This window comes from Ictalurus furcatus, chromosome 19 (assembly GCF_023375685.1).
Source record: "Ictalurus furcatus strain D&B chromosome 19, Billie_1.0, whole genome shotgun sequence".
Lineage (NCBI taxonomy): Eukaryota > Metazoa > Chordata > Actinopteri > Siluriformes > Ictaluridae > Ictalurus > Ictalurus furcatus.
This window is the reverse complement of record NC_071273.1, coordinates 22,095,168-22,118,541: the sequence shown is the minus strand read 5'-3', so window position 1 is coordinate 22,118,541 and position 23,374 is coordinate 22,095,168. Positions and strand designations below refer to the sequence as shown.

At 44.8% G+C, this 23,374-nt stretch overlaps 1 protein-coding gene across 4 annotated transcripts in view; it reads left to right on the top strand.

The window, feature by feature from the left end:
* Window positions 1-23,374, top strand: part of erc1b (ELKS/RAB6-interacting/CAST family member 1b) — a 223,155-nt gene that overhangs the window by 46,215 nt on the left and 153,566 nt on the right. For all 4 annotated transcript variants that reach the window (XM_053650163.1, XM_053650168.1, XM_053650165.1 and 1 more), the window contains 5 exons: window positions 2,183-2,350; window positions 3,515-3,682; window positions 11,538-11,675; window positions 18,920-19,060; window positions 22,355-22,495. In XM_053650163.1, the coding sequence (XP_053506138.1) occupies window positions 2,183-2,350; window positions 3,515-3,682; window positions 11,538-11,675; window positions 18,920-19,060; window positions 22,355-22,495 (756 nt within the window). The remainder of the gene's footprint in view (window positions 1-2,182; window positions 2,351-3,514; window positions 3,683-11,537; window positions 11,676-18,919; window positions 19,061-22,354; window positions 22,496-23,374) is intronic.

Below are 23,374 nucleotides of genomic sequence, written 5' to 3'. Positions count from 1 at the left end.
ATCTGGTGTTTCCATCCAACGGTTTAAATTTTTTTTAACGCGATATCCCAAAATACGTGGCGGTATTGATAGTGATAACAGGAACTAACCTCCACGGCATGAAATGTAACAATAAACAAATAAAAAGTATGAATTTTTTTTTAAACTAAATAAAAAATGGAATCATGGGCGAATTAATAAAACTTTTTTTTGTGTGGGATTTTGTTACAGGAGATCAGTATTCCCTGTCGTTTTTTTTTTTGTGGTAAATTCCTGTCGCCACCGTGACCGTTCCACTCGTGAAACCGAAGATCCCGAGTTCTGTTGGTTCCTGGTTCCTGTTTTAGAGCGTGCAGTGGAAAAACATCCTAAGTTTAAGATGCACAATTTTGGCTTGTTAAACTGGTTTAAACCCAAGGATCATATTCGGGTGGGTTAAAATCTTAGTACTTAAAGCAAGACGATTCACCAGAGAGTTTGTTTCCGTAAACCCAGTCAGTCGCTGCCTCTGTAAACGAAGTCACGGCGAAGTCGAGGGGAAATGAAACGAAAGCGGATAGACACGGCGCGAGCAGCGGGATCAGTGGGCGTAGGTAAGGTGTGGTGGACGGAAACAGGTTGGAGGTGGATTAAAAGTTCCCCGCGTCTTATCAGCGGTTATCTCCGGGCACAATAGCCGGATCTGGGCCGAGGAGGCAGTGACTCGGGCTAAACGAGTGAGTCATCAGGTTTCTCTCGTTCTCCCTGTGATCAGGAAAGCAGGGTTTCGCCCGCTGCTGTGCTGAAAGGTCGGACGCCACGCTAGACTCCCTGGCTTTTTATCTTCCTTTCTGTCCTGTTTTCCTCTCTGCTCCCCGTAGTTCTGGTTGGAGTAGAACACTCAGAACATTAATATCCCACCAGATCGACTCTAGTTCCCCTTTGCTTCCCTTCTCCCTGTTTATCTGTCAGTCTTTTTCTCTTCTTCTTTCTGCTGTTCTTCTTCTCGTGTGCTGCTGTAACGTGTCCACTTTTCCTCCCCAGGGTGACTGCAGCTAGTGCCTCTGCTAACCTGCTGCTCCCTACCATGCATGTTGGAATATTACTGAGACTGTGTGTGTGTGTACACGTATTAAACACTTACTTACATAGTACGTATGTATCTGATGTGTTTTTGCCCACAGTTACATGTATATAACGTTTTTCTAGACCCTCAAAGCACTTTATATTGGGCGGGGGGTAGCTAATTCAGAGATGGGGATTATTAGGGGGCCGTGGTAGAGAATGGGAATGACAACGGGGGGGATTTCGTCAGGACTCCAGGGTTATACCCCGACTCTTTTACCATAAGTGTCCTGGGATTTGACCACAGTGAGTCCACCATACTGAGGCGTTAGACCACACGGACCACAGGGTGAGCGCCCCCTGCTGGCCTTACTAATACCACTTCCAGCAGCAACCTTAGTTTTCCCCAGGAGGTCTCCCATCCAAGTACTGACCAGACTCAACCCTGCTTAGCTTCAGTGGGAAACCAGGCAATCGGAGATATGGCTCTGGTGTCACATACGGACCTTATTGGTATTTGATATCAGATTGGCATTTTAAACAGATTAGTTGGGGGTAAATGTACAGAGCTAATCTAAATAACTTCTCTGATATCTGAATTTCAAATGCATTGTGCTCCCGAACTGCTCATTTAAATTTGTACATCTGATTATTTTAACTTTATTTGGATAGTCTGGTGCATCGATTTAAAAGGCAGCGATTGCAACAGTCTTAAATAGGTTATGAACGATTATTATACATTATGCATGTTGTCTTATCAATAAAAGGACGGAGAACAAGTGTGTAAAAAGTGGCCACAGTTTTGCTCTCTTGAACTCTTGATAGACCGGTTCATTGATGGTTCATACTGTGTCTTAATCCAAATATAGTGCTACTGGGATTTCTTTAATAGAGAACGGTTCCCGCACCGTAACCTTTTTTGGTGTGTCATTTCAAATCCCCCTAAAGCCAAAATACAAGAAACTGCGCTGCTGTTCATCAAAGTTTAGACACCCAGAAAGATTTTTAAGATCATGAGCGACGTCTGTCACGTGTCCACAAACTTTTGACGGGTAGTGTATGAGAGAGAGAGAGAGGGAGAGAGAAGGAAAAACTGAGGTAATGAACGTTGTGCATGTATAGCTGTAACTTGAGCTCACTAGCTGTCTGTGTTGTGCAGATTGACCAGGTGAAGCAGGACCTCTCCCGGAAGGACACGGAGCTGCTGGGCCTCCAGACCAAACTCGAGACGCTCAACAATCAGTTCTCAGACAGCAAGCAGCACATCGACGTCCTTAAAGAGTCTCTAACCGCCAAAGAACAGCGAGCTGCCATTCTGCAGACGGAGGTAACACACACACACGCGCACACACACACAGGATGTATTTATTGATCGAGACTTCTCTAAGTCGGTCTGAACAAGGCCGTCTGCCAAAAACCCATTAATGTAGTTCTGTTTAAATGAATGCGCACCCTCTAATACGTTATCTTTTCTATAGTAACACTTACACACGGACTTGTACTGTATGGCGACGCCGTGCAACATAAACAACATAAACCTTTTATTTAACATTCATGGAAGGAGTCTCCAGTTTCTGCGCTTTGTAACAGCAAACGTTTTAAGATTCCTTATTAACCTCAAGAGAGGGGGAAAAAACGAGGTCGCTGAGGGAACAGCTGCCGTAACGTAAGCGAGAACAGGAACTAACCTGTTTCATGGATGTTCGACAAGATTAAATGCAACTATAAATGGATAAATAGTACATCATGCTTTCATTGCAGTGCTAGCAGTAACTCTACTTTTCATCATTATTATTATTATTATTATTATTATTATTAATTTGTTTCCACAGAAGATTTGTCGTCATGTTTGTTCATGAGAATGGTTTGCGATCCTTGGTTCGCAGGGTTCGTGGAGACTTTTATTCACGAGCATAATCTGAAATTGTGTTGGGAGTTGGAGCAGGTACCACTAGGGGGCAGTGTTGCATCAAGCAAGAAGTCAAAGTGCCACTTGGACATTTTGAATAATAACACTTCACTTGTTTGACAAGCAATAAATACATTAAGGTTCATTTGGAGTGAATGGTTTGTTTTTTTTGTTTGTTTTTTTTTTTCTGTCAGACTCGCTCTAATATCAGTCATTTATAACGCCAGCCAGTGTCATTCGAGATTTATTCCCAGTGACAGTGGATATTTCTCAGAATAACGAATACGCCGATCTGGATGATGCTATCTATATGTAGATGAGTTTAACTCAATGGTGCGGTAATGATAACATTAGCGCCGCTGTTGTTGTTATTATTATTATTATTATTGCTGTTTATTTTTCTTGCCAGTTTGAGCGTAAATAAATCAGAGTGTTTTGTATCCATTAAAGCAGAATTAAGCAGATCGCCATGGCAGAGACGAGGCTGTGGTGTGAAATGGAGCCTAGGTTCGCTTTAGTGTGACCAGTACCGCCGTGAATATGTCTTTTTTTTTTTTTTTTTTTTTTGCGTGTGTGTGTCAGGTGGATGCCCTACGCCTGCGCCTGGAGGAAAAGGAAGCCATGCTGAATAAGAAGTCGAAGCAGATCCAGGAGATGTCGGAGGAGAAAGGCACACTCAACGGAGAAATACACGACCTTAAAGACATGCTGGACGTTAAAGAGCGCAAGGTCACCGTGCTCCAGAAAAAGGTAGGGTGTGTGCGTGCACGCATGCACACACACACTACTGTATATGCACGCCGTTCTTTTTCTCATCCCGCCTATAGATGGCATTGTAGGACCGCGGTCTGTGTGTTTTTGCGACTTGGTTCAAATCCACACACACACACAAAATAGGCATGTATTTAAATTTATGATGTCTAAAAGTAGGGGACCAGTTGTGTTTTTGATGGCGAAGGCTTCTCCTCTTCTGAGAAATGACACAGTGAGCCATAGTCCAGCTCTGTGCTCCTGGTTTATGATTTAATCCTAACACTCAGTGTTTCACCACACTGCTAACTTTAGTACACGGGCCAGCACGACAGTGTAAGCTGCTGTGTAAAACGTGTAGCAAAACCAGATACGAGTTGTAATGTGGTGTGTGTGTGAGGTGAGTGATTGCTAGGTAGATGTAGGTTTGAGGGGACAGCTCGGGTCTCCGTGTGTGTGTGAGGTGCAGTAGTATCAGCTTGTGTTTATTCAGTGTAGTGTTTCTGAAATGTGCCTGTGGTGGTTGTTCTGTAGGGTTTCACCACACTGACCCTGTCTGGATCTGTTTACTTTACTGCTCCACCTATACACGTGTGTATTCAGATCCAAACCCTAACGTGGGCATGATCTAAATATGAAGTCTGTCTGTCGCTTTCTTTCTCTCCTTTGCTTTGTGTTTTTCCCTTTCTTCCTTCCATCCCTCCCCTTTCCTTTCTCTTTCCTTTCCTTCCTCCCCTCCTTCCCTCTGTTCCTTTATTTTCCTCCTTCCCCCTTTCCTTCCCTCAGTTTCTTTCCTTTCTCTTCCCTTTCTTTCTTACTTCCATCCTCTCCTTTCCTCTTCTCCTTTCCTACCCTCAGTTCCTTTCCTTCCCTTCTTTCCTTTTCTTTCCTTCCTTCCCTCCTTTCCTACCCTCAGTTCCTTTCCTTCCCTTCTTTCCTTTTCTTTCCTTCCTTCCCTCCTTTCCTACCCTCAGTTCCTTTCCTTCCCTTCTTTCCTTTTCTTTCCTTCCTTCCCTCCTTTCCTACCCTCAGTTCCTTTCCTTCCCTTCTTTCCTTTTCTTTCCTTCCTTCCCTCCTTTCCTACCCTCAGTTCCTTTCCTTCCCTTCTTTCCTTTTCTTTCCTTCCATCCCTCCTTCCCTCCTTTCCTACCCTCAGTTCCTTTCCTTCCCGTCTTTCCTTTTCTTTCCTTCCTTCCCTCCGTTCCTTCAGTCCTTCTCTCCTTCCCTTTCCTTCCTCCCCTCCTTCTCTCCTTTCCTTTCCTCCTTCTGTGCTTCCATTTCCTCCCCTCCTTTCCTTCCCTTCCCTCCTTTCCTTCCCTTCTCTACTTCCCTCCTTTCCTCCTTCTCTTCTTCCCTTCCCTCCTTTCCTCTCTTTACCCTTCTCTTCCCTTGTGTCCTCAGAGAGACCTCAGTTCTGATGGTCCTAATCCCCCGAACAGCGCTCCTCCTGTTCAGATCTGTGTTTCTTTAGAACACGTTCGTTGTATATTCTGAAGAACGCGTATCGGTCTTCACTTACATCCCTGCTTAAAACTTCCTTCCAGTCCGATCCGGGTCGTCAGTTCTCCCTCCAGCAGGGACCGATCTAACCGGACCAACGTCGCTCCGGGATCAGCATCATAAGGAAACCCAGAACCTCTCCTGCCTCGTCTAATGCACATTCCAGACACCGTGCGTTGCTTTTTGCCCCTTTTCGCTCTGTCACTGTAAATCTCTTTCTCTCTTTCCCATAATCTTTCTCTCACTTTCATTTAATATTGTTCTTTCCCTCTCACAGCCTCTCCCTGTCTTTCCCTTTTTTTCACAGTCAGAGTCTAAAAGCATCTCGGAGTCACCAGGGGCATGGCGAATACGGTTTCTTTTGAAACGGAGCCCCGGCTCCCCAGCCGCAGAAAGAGAAACATTTTGTTTCCATTATAGCTCCACAGCCGCCGTGCATCGCCCCAGAGCCAATCCTAATGGCCATAACACATTGAGACAGTGCAGCGGAGGTATGCACGGATCCCTGCGGCGAGACGTTGTGCTGAATACGTCGCATTGCACCGCTCAGACGGAGCGTTATACTACTGCGCAGGGACCAGATTACATGTTCTCATTTCACATAAAAAAAAAAGTGTAAAAATCTGTGCACAATACAGGATGTTTTTTTTTTTTTTTAATGTTTATCCTGTGTTCATCTGTGACCTTCTTCTTCACGCGAGAGCTGGTTTTGGCTTCGGTCGCCGGGGCGGCGTTTGCCACCCCGAATGTGAGCGAGTTCATTCTGTACGGTCTCCAAACCCCCTCGCTCTGACTCGAGACCCGTTCAGCGTTTATTATTGAACACAAAACCTACCTTTTAAAAAAAAAAATTCAATAATTTAAAAAAATCAAAGCGTGATAAGGCGGAGTTAAAGCTCAGCGGTTTTGGATGGACGTTCTTCTTTTAAGTTCATAGCAGGACACGCGTTTGTGAAGTGATGGAAGACCTGACTCGAGCGTGTAAACTGACGTAGAGCAGGCTCTCTTCGGCATCAGCGCTAGAGGTTGTGGTTTGGGCTATGTGCTGATTCTGAGGACCCTATTTTCTTCTTTTTCTTCTTAGAGTTAACATGATGTGGACTGGTGTTTATTTATTTAGGGGAAAAAAAAAAATTGAGATGGAGAGAGAGAGAGAGAGGGAGGAAGAAAGTGCACAAATTTCTGCACGGAGCATGAATGTTAATAAGGACCTTGTTAAATTAATGATAACTCCTACAATAAATCTCGACTGTCTCAGAGAGAGAGAGAGAGAGAGAGAGAGAGAGAGAGAAGAAGGAGGGACTTTTTTTTTCTTTTTTCCCCCTGCCCGTGGCAAAAGTTTACTGACGTTTCTGATTATTCTAATTTCTAATTAAAAGGCAGAAACGCTCGCAGGATGACATTTACTTATCACAGATTCCTCTCACCCACTCGAGTGCCAGCCGCTTCACGCTCATTTGCATTGCTGAGTTGTGTGTGAGGTCTCAGTTACGTTCTCGTCTTCTTCCTAGGTCCTATAACCGTGTGCGTGTATATATATATATATATATATATATATATATATATATATCTCCAGGGCTTATTTTGTTGAATAAAGCTAAAATTAGACCGTGAAGGTTCATCACCCATGCCATCGTCATCGGTTTTGTTCGTCGAGAAAGCTGAAAAGGACTAGTAAGTGCATTATATGTTGTGATGTGCAGTAAACACTCCAGTACGTCCGGATCTTTATCAGTATTAATTGTCGTCATGTCCGTGTTATTACGTTCGGATCCTGCTGTAGGTTGGCCTAAGGAACCGTTCTGCAGCTCGCGGCTTTGAGAGTTCTCCCTGTTCGTCTCGGCGTTTGTCAGCCGACGCATTAAATAAATAAATAAATAAATAAACAAACAAGCCTATACATCAGCTAAATCGATATTAACGTAAGCAATAAGCGTAAATAAGTACTATTGTCTGCCATTTCCCCCCCTCAAGAGTCCATCTATAAATCCTGAGTGATTATCGAAACCTGGCGTTCACGTGATACAAAAATAATACCCACCTTCTCGTCCATTTGATTCAGATCAGATTCGTAGATTCATTCCCTGTGGCGGTGTAAACAAATCGAGACGCGTTTAGAATAGATATTTCTAACACACAGGCGTCGCTCCTTGTTTTATACGAATATACGCCACAAAGCGAATTATACAACGTGTTGTAAAGCTCCTTTAAAAAAAAAAAAAAAAAATGTATTTATTTTTTTAAATCCACTGAAGTATTAGTAAAAGCGTTTTATTAGCTATTAAACTCGGTTAAAGTCGCTCGATGCTGCTTAGATCCTAAAGCAATGACATCATGTAATAAATGAAGCCAAATCAGCTTATTAATGTTACACACTCAAGCGTTTGTATCGCGCGGTTAAACAGTAAAGTAAAATGGCCTGTTATCACGAGGAGTGATGCGGTTATTAGTCGCGTAAACGTAACGGATCTCTGGTTGCGTGGTGATGCAGGTGTTTACGAGTAAAGACCGGAGTGAAAAATGTTATAGCGGACGAAACTTTTTTGCCGATGTCGGATTTGAGCTTCATTACACAAATAAGAAGAACTTTAAGGGAAACGTTTAAAAATATCTTCCCTCTGCTCCAGTCGTCGGAGGTGTTGTTTGCTTTCCACACCGAATACAATTCTGATGCAACCCTGTGTAAATACACAGCTTCTCCTATATGTGTGTGTGTGTGTGTGTGTGTGTGTGTATCTTGTTGTGTCTTGCCAGAGCACATGCCATGCTGACAAGCTGCAGATCACTAAGTGAAACAAAACACTCTTTAATAATTCAGGAGCCCCTCCTTTCTCTCTCTCTCTTTCTCGCTCTCTCTCGCTCACTCTCACCCTTTTCTTTCTGACACACCTGCGCACACACACACATGCACAAACACACACAAATCCCTTCAAATCCTCTGTGTTTGAGACAGAAACTGGCTCTTTTTCTGATTCCAAGTCTTTTATCCACACACTGATCACTGGATGAAGCCAAAACACTAGGATTTGCTGTGTGTGTGTTTGTGTGTGTGTGTGTGTGTGTTGGGCTTCGTTTGTTCCCTGTCTATCCCTCAGCTTTATTTGATTGTAATCACTCTTTTCTATAATACACCCCCTCTCTCTTTACACTATTAGCTCAGTTTTGGGAGAGCGCCTGGTCCTCAGTTCTGTTTCTCGAATCGCTGACCTGAAATATAATTGTAGTTATCATGTGACTCGGTACACACACACACACGCACGCGCGCACGCATAATAAGGGCTGAATGAAATATTCATGAGAGCGTTGTGTTTGGTGGCCAGCTGTACAGAGGAAGCGGAGAGACGCTGAAGTGAGTGAGGTTAGTGGAGAGAAGAGGACCTGGACTTCATTAGGCCTTCAGAGCAACCACAGGCACCATCAAAGAGAAATACTTTCCTAGAATGTCAAGTGCGCAAGCCGATTCCTGTGTGTGTGTGTGTGTGTGTGTGTGTGTGTGTGTGTGTGTTTATAGAGGCAGTCAGCTGAGTGTTTTTTGTGTGTGTATGACAAACACGTGGGGTTGTCAGCTCGGCTGTCAGTTGTAGAGTTGATTAATGAGGATCTGGAAATGGTTTTGCATGCATATCTCTTGTATCTCGTTCTCTCTCTCTCTCTCATACACACGCACACACGTGCACGCGCTCGCACACTCGGTGGATAAGGACGTGTGGGTGGAGCTCGAAGTATTGCACACGTTTCACTGCTCAAATGAAATCGATGGCATTTTACTGAGGCAAAACACCCCGGCACTGTTTACTCTATACAGTAGCGCACTAATTAGGGAAGTTATTAATAATGTATAGTGGAATATATCTAGTGCTTTAAAGAAGTCCCACAATGCACCGCGGCGTCTCGGTGCCCTACGAGTGAAGCTAATTAATTGAAAAATGGTTTTATTGCCGTTTTGTAGGGAATAGGCAGCAGGGTGTGGTTTGGTTCACAGGAAAGGACTACGTCCCAAATTATTACACGGTTTGATGCTAAGTGTGTAAGTGTAGTATGTGGTCTGGGACGCAGCCTAGCTGTAATCACTTTTCCACCAAACTGTACAGAACAACAATCTTCAGTAATGCTGTCTGTAACATTCCCACAGAGGCGTTGTGCCTCTTCAGACGCAGAGTGAAAGAGAAATCCGGCTTTAAAGCTTTTCTTTTTTTTTTTCTTTTTTTTTCCTTCTCGCTAATTTGGTCTTAGCGAGGTCTCACCCGCCCTATCATTATAACAGCTATGCAGGGAGAGTGAAAACTAGCACATGCTTCTTTTCAAACCGCTGCTCATGCTGCGTCACGGTGGCGTAACAAGAGATATATATATATATATATATATATATATATATATATATATATATATATATATATATATATATATATTCATATTCGTGTGTCTTGCACTGAGGAGAGGCTTCTGTCTGGTCACTCTGCCATAAAGCCCAGATCTGTGGAGTGTTGCAGTGATGGTTCACCTTCAACAAGGTCACCTCTCTTACCAAAGCCCTTGTCTCAGAGGGGCTCAGCTCCATGTCCTGGTTGTTCCAAACTGCTTCCCTTGAACAATTATGGAGGCCACTGTGCTGTTGGGAACCTTCAGTGCAGCAGATATTATATATATATATATATGTGATGTGTGTGTGTGTGTGTGTGTGTGTGTGTGTGTGTGTACACACTGTTGGTGTCTGAGTCGAACATGCGAATGAAACGTGATACTTTGACCGTGCAATCCCTTGACAAAGTTATAAAAGTCTTCATTTCTTCGTACCTGCTCAGACAGCTGGTCTTTAGTGTCAGCCATCTTGGAACGAATCAACTTGGACACGCCTTTTTTTTTTGTTTAAGGACCAATCACGTTCTTGGCCGTGTAGCCAGGGAGTTCACCCAGCTGGCACATGGACGTCGAGCGTGGCCTTCGCGAAAAAGTCCGTTCTCGCCGCAATTATGCCGTATTGTTGGTGGAAGCCAGCCGAGCGTCGTCTCCGCGTGAAGTATTCCGAGGTCTCGAGTGTCCTGACAAATTTCTGACCAGCCCTACTTACAGCCACCTTTTCAGTCTTCTACCTCAAAACACCACCTCGACTATTAAAGCGACTCGGCCCACAGACATCTGTCCAAACATGTCTGAAAAGGTTTAAAACAACAAACCTCGCTGTACTTTTATTACACGAGAAACAAGTGCAGTTGTTTAAACCAGGGCAAATTCATTATCGGGTTTCTCCTCACTTTTCCCACTACCGTCGTTTGTTTTTCTTTTAAACTCCTTTTGCCAAAACATCTCTCTTTTTAATTAAATTCATGAGTTGACGCAATTTGCTCTCTGTTGGAGATCGGGTTAAGGACGTCAAAGCACTGAAGACGTTATTTTTTGCCCCGTTGCAGGGAGTTCACATCGTTTAGAAAAGGCACGACTCGCATTTTATAACCAAGTCTGAAGTCGCTCGCGTCCTTTACCTTTACCTTTTTCCTTCATCGCTATTAATTAATTAATTCAAATTTAACGACTATAACCTCTGCTGTTCTTGGTTGCCATGCCAACCGGCGAAGTTGAAGAATTTCCCGTCCGCCGCGGGACCAAAATCCAAGATTCTCCACTTCGCAGATAAACACGTTTATTGTTTCTTTGCCTTTCTGGATCGTTATCACCTCGAACCACGACTCCCCCTCCCCCTTGCACCCCCCTCCCCTCTATAAAAAAAAAAAAAAAAAAAACCTGCACAGTTTACTGAATATTGATGATGGTTTGTTTTTGTTTTGTTTTTTTGGTTTTTTTTTTCCCCTCCCGAAGTGATTGGGGGGAAAAATATGAATGGTGACTATTTATCAAATCCGTCAGTGTTTAATTGAATGTGAAATGAGGGGATAGGCGCGTTGAGCTTTTTCATTGAGCTGTCACGACATGATGAATGGATTGAGTTTGCGAATTGCCCATCTCTGCTGTCATTTATCAGCGCTCGCCTCGCACAGGCTTCACAGCGGCCATCGTGACAGATAAGGGAAGTTTTATGAGCAAAATTAGCTCGGAATATCGCTCTAATGAGGTCGTTATTTATTTTCAGAGTCGGTACAGAAAAACCCTTTTTAAAAAATTGTTGTGTATTTATATATTTATATATACATAAAGCCAATTCATTTCTAAACGTGCATCATAAATATTTACAAAACGGAGTCTAAATGCTGCCGTGTAGAAGTTTTAGTCAACTCTTTGTGCTCTGAATGCGTTCGTGACCTCTTGTAGTATAAACCGTACTGGTGTGTATGTGGTTTATGCGTCGTTTTTATATATTGTGTTCATAGACTGCTGGGTTGTCATTTTTTTTTCCCGACAGATCGAGAACCTGCAGGAGCAGCTGAAGGATAAGGAGAAGCAGCTGAGTAGTCTGAAAGAGAGGGTCAAATCCCTGCAGGCTGACACCTCCAACACGGATACAGCTCTCACTACGCTCGAAGAGGCGCTGGCTGAGAAGGTGAGTACCCCACACACACACACACAACACGAAGGCAGGATTGATGTTCACTTTGAAGGGTTTTAGTCATGTGACTCATAAGCGGACCTGAAATGAACTTTGGACAGCCGGGAATATTCACGGAGGATCCAAGCTTTGTTGTTCCCGGATTATACACGGCTGGACATTTCGACGTCGCGTCTTCTTAGATCTCTGATGTAAAATCGCGTGATACCGTCCCGGCAGTGTTGGGAATGATGTATGTAAGAGGTTCCTCTCCCAAAAAAACAAAACAAAACCAGTCCATATGAAGCAGCTCTTTTACGTGAAAACAAAGTAGATTAACAGCGTGTATGAGCGGTGGACAAATCCTAAATCCATTAGCGAGCGCTCTAGTGTGCTGGTCACTCACGTGTTTGGGTTTCCTAGAGACCTAATTGGTGGTTACGATGTCATGGCGTCACGGTTAGTCACGGTGTATGATCAGACCGTTACCTCACCCGTCAGGTTTTCAAAATACTGATTAAAATAAGTTTTCATCTGTTACTGTCCACCCTGTTCTCTCTCTCTCTCTCTCTCTCTCTCTCTCTTTTAACCCGATCAAGTTACTTACGTCAGTGGATCTCATCCCTTCTGTGTCCAACTGCGAAGCCACAAAAATGTTCGTCCCTCCCTCTGGATTCGCCCTGAATCACGCTGCAGTGACCTCGGTTTCACCGCACAAGCAACGCGACTCGATAAACACCATAAATACCGTCACTGTGAGAGGTTTTATTGTTTTCTGAAAGACTGAATAATAATCAAGAGGTTCTCAGTGATGGGCAGAAAGACTTTTGGGCGATGATTTTGTGAAATACAAAATGTAATAACGTATCGTGAGCTAGTTAGCAAGGTGAATCAGTTAAATCAGGCTCGGGGGAGCGTTTCTGTTTAAACTGAAGGCGTGAAAAAGTTCAGGATCGTCTCTTTGATCTAAGTCAGTGAGCGAAGACGAGAAGAGCATCACAGCTCTGCTGAGCGTTTACGGTCGAGGTCATAAGTTTACGTACGCCTTGCAGAATCTTCGAAATGTTACAAATGAAAGAAGGATCATAAAAGTTGCGTTTAGTTGTTTATTTAGTCCCGCCCTGAATAAAAGCTGCTTCACATAACAGATGTTTAGATATAATCCACGAGACACAAGAATAACCGAATTTACACAAATGAACCGGTTCAAAAGTTTACACACCCTCGATTATTAACCCCGTGTGTCGTTACCTGGACGATCCACGACGTGATGTGTTTATGTTCTGTGAGAGTTCTTCACGAGTCCCTTGTTTGTCCTGAGCAGTTAAACTGCTCACTGTTCTTCAGAAAAATCCTCCAGGTCCTGCACATTCTTTACTTTTCCAGCATCTTCTGCATACCTGACCCCTTTCCAGCGGAGTTTATATGATGTTCAGATCCATCTTCTCACACTGCGGACGTCTGAGGGACTCGTACACGACTATTACAAAAGGTGCAAACGCTCACTGATGCTCAAGAAGGCGACACGATACGTTAAGAGCCTTATGTAGCTTCTGACGGGCAGTACTAAATGAAAAAATCTATGTTTTTAAACAAAATAATAACAATTTACAGCTAGTTCAGGACAGTATGAAACAAAATGCAATTTTTATGATCGCCCTTTTTTTTTTTTTTGTTAAACTATTAACATTTAGCAGATTCTGTATGCAAACTTATGGCCTCAGCTGTATGTACTGTACGTGAGTGTGTGTGTGTGAGATGAAAGTAAAGATTGCTCTGTAATACGTCCCCATGTTAGGACTCGGGCAGCTTCGCACACAGCCTCAGCTTCCTGCACAGTGGCAGAGCTAAAGGTCAAATAAACTGTCACTTCTCATCAAGTATGTTTCAGCAGTCCTCAGCGTCATCTGGTTCTGTAGTTGTGTGTGTGTGTGTGCGTGCGCGTGCGTTCATGCGCTGCATGAGTCAGTAAATCGCTGCAGCAGTCGGTCCGTTTATAATCTCAGCACCAGACGCTATGAGCTCCGCAGGTACTGAATACTGGAAAGTTTTACTGTGTGACAATCGAGTCTGATTGGCTGCAGTGGCATCTGAGCATAAAGTTGTAACCTTACTGACCCTGCAGTAATAATGTAATATAACTACAAGGTCTGAACCTGACCCTGTCTGGATCTGTTTACTTCTCTACTGCTCCACCTATACACGTGTGTATTCAGATCCAAACCCTAACGTGGGCATGATCTAAATATGAAGTCTGTCTGTCGCTTTCTTTCTTTCCTTTGCTCGGGAGATCTGTCGTAATTCTTGTCTTCGCCACTAGATGGTGGAGGTTTTGGCTGCGTCTGAATCTTACCACTACAGCCCTACTATGCAGTAGGAGGTGTATGTCCGAATTCTCAGTATTGATAAAACACTGAATCGGATGCAGTAGGGGTACTGAATCGGATGCAGTAGGGGTGCTGAATCGGATGCAGTAGGGGTGCTGAATCGGATGCAGTAGGGGTGCTGAATCGGATGCAGTAGGGGTGCTGAATCGGATGCAGTAGGGGTGCTGAATCGGATGCAGTAGGGGTACTGAATCGGATGCAGTAGGGGTACTGAATCGGATGCAGTAGGGGTACTGAATCGGATGCAGTAGGGGTACTGATTCGGATGCAGTAGGGGTACTGAATCGGATGCAGTAGGGGTACTGAATCGGATGCAGTAGGGGTACTGATTCGGATGCAGTAGGGGTACTGAATCGGATGCAGTAGGGGTACCGATTCGGATGCAGTAGGGGTACCGATTCGGATGCAGTAGGGGTACCGATTCGGATGCAGTAGGGGTACCGAATCGAGTGCATAAGGGGTACCGAATCGGATGCAGTAGGGGTACCGAATCGGATGCAGTAGGTACTGCCGCAGTAGGTACTGCCACAGTACGCGATTTCGGATGCAGCCGTTATGTTTTTGGAATGTCCCTCCACCGTTTATTCCTCATGTCCTGTTAGCTAGCTGGCTAAATATCAGTGAAGATGCTATGATACATGATTAAAATAATATCCTTGTTGAGGATCATCCAGGGTCTGAAGTCTATCCCGGGAGCACTGGGTGAGATGCAGGAATACACCCAGACACACACACACATACACACACATTCATGCATTTCAGAGATGCCAGTCCATCTTTCAACATGTTTTTGGGAGGTACCCAGAGGAACCCCACATGGACACAGGAAGAACATGTGAAACTCCACACACAGTATCCCAAGCTCTGAATCGAACCAGGGATCTCAGAGCTGTGCAGCAGCTACCCACTGCACCACTGAGGTTAGAGATTCAACAAGAGAATAAACAAGAACAAGGCTTTGCGCTTACAACCAACTATGAATTTGACCGGTTATATTTTCTAACTAAATGCTTGCGACTTGCATAAAGTGACCTGTTAACATCTCTGGTCAAAACCCACTAGGAATATACTTCAGAGTCATTTACCAAATGCTGGTGAATTCCCCAGCCTTGAATCCCTGCTTCCTTTTAACCAGGTTTCAGCCCGATCTGTGGCTGTGATTCAATAAAAAATAACCAACTTCCTCCCGCAGGAGAGAAGTTACTTCCCCAGCAGTACTTCTGTGTGTTGAGATGGTTTTAGGCCATACACCATAGTTTCAGAATCAAAAAATCTCTGTGGATCTCTTCTGAACATGATCCACACAGGACGAGTTCCTGTTTTGAATTCCCACCCCTCTGGAGGAGCCATGACCGTGCTCTTCCAGACCATGTAACATTGGAAATGACACAAAGGTCAAAGCTTTTATGCATTTATATATATATATATATATATATATATATATATATATATATATATATATATATATACACACACACACACACGAGTGTATGAACAGGACTTCTGCATGTCTGGTAAGAGGGCAGTGTTTGGCGAATCAATATATCAAATTCATCCAGAGCAGTTCCTGTTGTTTCGCAGGAGCAGGAACTAAAAGTTTTCCTGGAACTACGACCCAGGAATTAAAATCGGTCCTGGTTTCTCCTGAAAGGTTCCTGTAGCGGAAGCACGTCTGTGGCGTCACCTGAAACGAAGAGACAAGGCCGTTCACTGCAGGCTGACCCCAGCGCAGAGCTACAGCGGTCCCGACGCCGGCCAGCTCTGCCTGATGAATATGAATGAGTTTGAACTCCGGAGGTTATTAACGTTGGTTTAGGTATCTGCGGTCTGGCTCGTAACGTCACGGCCCGACTCTTTCCTCCTGCCTTGCATCTCTCACACACACTTACTCTCCAGGATTTAGGCCTCCTCTTTCTCTTCCCTCCTCTTCTTCACCTCCCTGAACAGCGTTGCATCGACTCGGGGCCGGAAATTGAATTTGTCAGCCATCTGTTTGGAGAGAGAGCACGGCGTTTCCACTCGGAGCAGCTCCAGTGCAGCGGCATGGCTCACAAGCAAGCCTCTGTGTTCGCTTTATGGATGGCAGACGCATTAATACTTATTAAAGTCACACACATGCACTTACACTGATGACATACGTCGTCATTTTTACCATCTTAACATCGCTTAAACGTAGGGATGTGCCGATTTATTACAGAGTTTCTAATTTACACTGGATGTGCTCACGACACTGGGCTTCTTTTTAAAAAAAAATGTATTAAATTTGATTTTTCTAATGTCCAAATGTCTAACAATGTATAACAAAGGGCACAGGACAGCGGAAATCAGACGGCTGAACCATATAACCTGTGATGTGTGTCGTTTCATTGCGATCCGGAGTCATTGGGCTACGCGATCAGGATTCCTACTTCATAAGTGCAGGTGATTCTGGGTAATGGCGCAGGCTGTCCACGAAAGAATGCGATCATGTGACCAAGAGTGCTCTCTATATATTTAAAAATATGTTTTAATTAATGGGTTGTTTAGATTGCGTCAGATATCTGTTCAGGTTTTTTTTTAAACACACACGGCAGCACACACGGACACGTACACACACGGCAGCGCTCAACCGTTTGACGGCAAATGAGAGAGCACGGCTGCGTCCCAAACCGTGTACTTACCTACTATATAGTAGGAAGTGATATACATGTATTTCTCCTACTATATAGCAGGTAAGTACACGGTTTGGGACGCAGCCGTGCTCTCTCGTTTGCCGTCAAACGGTTGAGCGCTGCCGTGTGTGTACGTGTCCTGTCGCACAATGCGGTGAAAACTCCCACACGACGTTAATAGTGTGATTAAGGTGTGTACATGTCTGTAATGCGACTAAAACAGGAATACTCCACACGTCTTAATTCCATTTGTGTTTACTTCGAGTGTGACTTTAATCGGATTAAGGTCATCAGTAATCTCTGTTTACATGCTAGTTTCTTAATCAGAGTATCGTCTTAATCGGGTTCATATCGGATTATTGTTGTCCGTGTAAACGTACTGACTGTCGCAGCTCGATGCAGCTGAGCCAGGAGCGGCGGCTTTGGGAAGTGGAAAAAAAACCCCGTCCACTTCGGCCACTCCGCGTGTGAGTTTTGGCCGGCGCGGGTGTGAAAGATCCAGAGGCCGAAAGCTCTCTGCTTTCAGTTCCAGCGGCACGCTTTCGCAGGCCGTCGACGGCAAACGCCCACCCTGCCAGAAAAACACCACTTCAAACCTCTTACTGTTCCAGCATTATTACTCTCACCGCCCATTTCCCCGTCTCCCGCTCCGTCTTTCTCGCGCTTTCATTCCCTCATTCTCACGCACGCATACATGCGCTCTCTTGATAAAAGAGGTGCTTTCTGTGCCGTGTTATTATTGTGTATGAGGTGGGGAGTTTTTCAACCATGAGCGACTCTGGTGGAATGGACAGAATCAGATCTGACTCATTTCACCTGCGCTCGGTTCGCTCTAGTTTCCGAAAACACTGTGTTGCGGCTTTGCGTACGGTTCTTGGCCAAAGTTGACACAAGTGTGAGGTTAATGAATCGTGCTTATTCTCTCACTCGCACTTCTTTTTTTTTTTTCCCCTCTGGCTCTCTCTCTCTCTCTCACTCTCTCTCACTCACACACACACAAAAGGAGAGTGCTAGGAGACTCATCAAACATATTCTTGCTTTTGTGAATCAGTAGATTGTTTAAAGTTCCAGTAAAGGCATTACTTTTGTAATAAGTTTTTCTCCATTACACCACGATGCTGTTCAGTTCTTCAGTCTATAACTACGGCAGCTCTTACTTACTAGCAAGAAGAAAAAAAACGAGAGTAACTGTATGTAACTATACGTTGATTAAAAAAAAAGTACGCTTCATTCTTTAATGAAGATTTGTTGGTGTAAGATAATATACGACACGTAGTGACGTGCCGTTACTGGGGGGAAAAACCCGCCCCATCTATATCCGTTGATTATTGTCCTCTAACAGCATGACCGCGTGGGTTTTATTCCTTACACTGCACGGTTCACTGCTGTACGACTGACCTCCGAATGCTTAACATGCGAAGACACTGTGTCTCATAGAGGAACGCGCACAACTCTCACTCTGTGAAACTGTATCTCACACCGGGGAACGTCTTCACAGGAACAGGCGACAATTTTAAAACCCGAAACGTCAGGTCTATATTTCATGCTCCCCCCCCCAATAAATAAATAAACCACGGTGGCTATGGTGGCCCCGCCCCTTCCTGCAGAGTGCAAGAATGAGTGAGCGTCTACATTTTTTCGGCAGGTTTGGGGATTTATCTGGGAAATAAGCATGTACACAACATGTACTAGGTCTCAGATGTGCTACTAGCTTTCTTTTAGCTCCTTATTTGCAAGCATGCTTGCTCAGTGTGTCAGCCATTTTGTGGTGGCTCCGCCCCTTTTTTTTTTTTTAAAAACATGGCTGCTTCGTCCAAAAAATAAATAAATTGTACACCCCCCCCCCCGCCCTTTGCAGTATTATTTCCAACACTGCACAAGATCCCACATTAATACAGAAACCGTATGAACTGACGTAACAGCGTTTGAGATATAGCGAGTCTTTTTGGTGCTTTACTTAACCTGAAAGTGATGTAAGGTAGCGTCCATGGTTACGAGTTGTTCAGACAATGACGCACGTAGAAAAACGTCCACGCGAAATCGTTCATTTATTTATTTATTCCGATACAAGAAAAAGCATTTCATCAGAATCTTTACAGACAGCATCTTGCCTAAAGATACTTTCATGTCAAGAAAAAAAAAAAAAAACAACCCATCTGAACATTTTTCTCCGGTGTCCGAGTTAACGGCGAGGTCGTTACCGTGTTTGTTGTGTGAGCAGGAGCGAATTATCGAGCGTCTGAAGGAGCAGAGAGATCGAGATGAGAGGGAGAAGGGAGAAGAGCTGGATACCTGCAAGAAAGAGCTTAAGGAGCTGAAGGAGAAATTCAACCTGCTGCAGGGAGACCTGTCCGACCGTGAGGTAAGACTTTGTCTCACACACACACACACACACGCACACGTAGATCACAATAATTGCCCGTGTGTGTCAGTCTGGACAGTGCTTAAACATTTAACCGTCTCACGCAGATGTACGAGCAAACACGACGTGAATCTTCTTGAGCACGTTCGCCGACGGTCTGTTTGTAGCTCATCTTGTCTGACAGGCTGTTTCTGTGATTGACATGTGGAAGACGACGATGATTGACTGACAAACAGCGGAAAGCCGACGGGTTTTTATAAGCCGGGAGAGCCGAAGTTGACTGTAAACACTTCACCGTGTTACGGGTGTTGAGATGTAGTGAAACTGATTGGGATTAAAGGCGCACTCAGGGATTTCATTTATTTATTTAATTATTTATCCCCCATCCCCCCCCCCCCCCCCACACCCCCCGTCCTGTCAGACCACTTTTTGTTAGTTGGTGTAGACACCATTAAACATCAGCACAGATCATCATATACATCACCCAATAACATGCTTTGCGCAGTAATTGCTCTGTGATGGTGTTCAGTACAGTCCTCATCGCGATTGCTGCTTATTTACATGCTCCAGACATCAAACGAATGCGTTTTTATTTTTTTTAAAAAAACAAAGATTTTCTGAATCCCAGCTGCTTGTAACGTAGTGTTGTGTTGTTACTCGTATTTTTCAGTTCATTTGAAAAATTTAGGCTTAAGATATGATGTCCCATATCCACAAAAGTCGCTTTTAATGTGCTGTATGCTCTATACACTCGTCAGCCAGTTTATTAGGAACACCTGTGCACCCGCACGTTGGTGCGATCATCCAATCATGTGGCAGCAGCACACAGGCTGGTCACGGTGGCATCCTGCGAATAACGTGGACCCCCCCCCAATATCATCCAGTCAGCACAAGCACGGCGTCTTGTGACGTCCAATAAAATCACTGATCGGACCTCTTAAAGGACGGTGAGGAAGCAACATGACGCACACTCTGTCTTTGCCTCCTCTTCAGAGTGATGAAAACAGACAGACTGGACACACTGTCAGTACTCTGTGTGTGCGTTTGTGAGAGAGCGGGACAGGATGATGAACGGTTGAGTCTACTTGAGGGGACGGCCCCCTCCCCCAACCGTCCCCCTCCTTCTCCCCAAACCTACTGCTCATTTCTCTTTCTGTCCCCAGCTTACTTCTGTGCTCTCTATCCATCTCTTCTATCCGTCTCTTCTATATGTCTGATCCTAAAGGGATAGGCGGTCTCTAAAGTCTGTATGCAAATACACACACACACACACACACACACACACACACATATATATATATACACATGCATGCAAAAGCAATGAATTGTACAGATGCTACGCTTGCCAGATCTGTTCTCCTTCTGCGTGCAGCCCATTGTTATTATTATTATTATTATTCATGCTATTCCTGCGGCCTGTGTCCGCATCGGGATCAGCGGCAGCACACGAGACCACTTCCTGACTCCATCTCTCATTTTCTGAGTTCAAATCAGGATGTGTGTGTGTGTGTGTGTGTGTGTGTGTGTGTGTACGGCGTTCGTGTGAAGATGCTGTTCGAAAGTTTGTGCGTCATTGGATTTTCTAAGTTCGAGTTTCACACTAGCGTTTAAATAACAAGTTTGTCCATGTGATGAAAACCGCGACAGTATGGTGTGCGGTCGAGACCGAGTATAATTCCATCCATCCATTATCTGTACCGCTCATCGTACACGGGGTCACCGGGAGCCTGGCGCCTATCCCAGGGGTATTCACACTGGACGGGGTGCAATCACACACGCCCATTCTTACCCTACAGACACTTTTGGACATGCCAGTCAGCCTACAGCGCATGTCTTTGGACTGGTGGAGGAAACTGGAGTACCTGGAGGACATGCACATGGAGAACGTGCAAACACACACACACACACACACAGGGAGGAGGTTGGATTCGAACCTCCAACCCCAGAGGTGCGAGGCGCGGTGCTAAGCAGTGTACGATTGCAGGTTATTTTTGTCCGTTAAAGTGTTCGCTTTACTTGAAGGTACTTCTACGTGTATTTGACACAAAAGGAAAGCCAGTGCTTTTAATTCTGAGAATATTTCTTTTCCAATCTAACTAGACGTATAATCTGATTCTAACCGATTTAATACAGGAAGCGCTTCCTCGGGATACAGGGTAACGTTTCCGGTTTGTAGTTCATGCCGGATTTTTGGCTCATCATTCGCCCATGTGCTCATGCTTTTATAAACTGTTATTCAGGCAACCATAACGACTTGCGGGAATCGTCTCCACGTGCACGTCTTCCCTTTCCTGTCTTCTCGTTCGTGTTCGACTAATCACACGGATGAGTGACACACTCGAACAGGAATGCTCTGCTGTGTATTATCTATGTAGTGTTGCTGACGAGTTCCCTCAGCCTCACCACTAATCTTTCACGGGAAGCACACTCCGTCCTTCCGCCGCTATTTTTTTCTTTACCAGCGCCAGCGCGAGGCCCGGGGAACACGCCGTGGCCGTGCAAACGTTACGAGTGTATTTCGGTACGCGGCCCAGCATTCCAGTGTGAACTCCCGGGCTTCTGTGGCCGAAAGCGGCAAGCGCGGGAAAGGCTTTACAGACGGACGACTGTAGGTTTCAACGTGACCGTGAAACACGTCGTACTGCATACGTACGGTCCAGTACAGACCCTGTTCTTACTCAGCGCCGCGTTCATGATTTATCCGTGTGAAGGAGGAGAGCATGCGTGCTGTAAATCATGAATCATAAAACATGTGTTGTGCGTTCACATGGTATAAACCGCAGTATCCGGTGTCACGAGGAAAGAAGATGGGTTCCCTCTCTCTCTCTCTCTCTATCTATCTCTCTCTCTCTCTCTCTCGCGCGCGCGCTCTCGTTTTAAGATTTGAAGAGTTTAAACCTCTCTACTGTCGCCTCTGGCTTGCTCATGATGGAGCTAAATCTACATCCGGATATCTGTAAAGCTGCTTTGTGACAATGCCTATTGTTCAAAGATCCATACAAATGAAATTGATCTGAACGTTCTAGTTTACGCGGTACGGCTGAAGGCAGAGCGAGGCAGCTGGTTAAAGTTTCGGGCCGCGTGTTTACATACGCTTGGGCTCACTTTGTTTCTTTGCGATGAGGATTTGCGGCATGACGTTAGCGCAGCCTCTCGGCTAATTCGCTGGATTCGATTAACATCTCTGGCCTTGCGTCCTGCCATTTGAAGGGTCGCTCTTTTTTCCGGTCGATGTTCAGTTTTTCATGTATTAGATCACCTAATTCTCTCTCTCTTTTTTCCTGTCTGTGCCAGACATCTTTGTTGGATCTGAAGGAGCACGCCTCATCACTGGCCTCCTCGGGTTTGAAGAAGGACTCCAAGCTCAAGAGCCTGGAGATTGCGCTTGAGCAGAAGAAAGAGGAGTGTATCAAACTGGAGAGTCAGCTCAAGAAGGTGAGAGAGACTTCTGATGTGTGAGCCGCTCAGAAGCAAACGCCAGCAGGTACGAATAGAAACGGTGTTTTGATGATGTAAAGTGTCTCACTCGTCCCATCACATCTTCGACATCTGTCTCGAGTATGGGATAGCTTTAATCGCCGTCACGAACAAGGAAATATTTTATATCAATATCGCTCGGATACACAAAACCCATGCAGTGAATAACCCGGCCGATCCTCTGCTTCGTTTCCAAACGATGTGAGACACTGGGTTTGTAAAGCTCCAGTGTTTTAGAGTAAGTATCAGTCCCCATGTTGATACTTGGTATCAGATCACCCTGGAGATAAGTAATACGACGTGGGTCCCTTCCCCCCCGCCGATTAATCACATATTGCGTATACTCACATCACATATTGCATATTTTACATATATTTTTGCTGACATGTCATTTGTACTATGGTATTAGGTTATAACTGTTAATCGCCGTCCGTGTAGATTGACGTGGATTAATTAGAAAAGTGATTTATTTGCACTGACCCTGATAAGTCCGGTAAAGCAATATTCAGCGGTTTATGTACCGGTGCGGTAACACCTCCGGGACGAAATCCCTTTGTAACATAAAGCTCTGATAATACGTCGCGGTCTCGGAATCCTTTCTTGCGAAATACAGCCGCACTTTAGGACGTTTCGCTTCAGGCGTTGTGATCTAAGCACGTTTAATGTAGCTAGCTAACGGTACGCTACCTGCTCCCATCGGAGCGTGACTGCTGCATTCACGCGCTCCTCGGATGGTCTCGTCTCCCCAGCTTCTCGGTCGGAACGTGAAAACGGCACGGACGCTAACGTTACTACGACGATGAGTTGGATTTGTATTATCAGTATTAAATCACAACG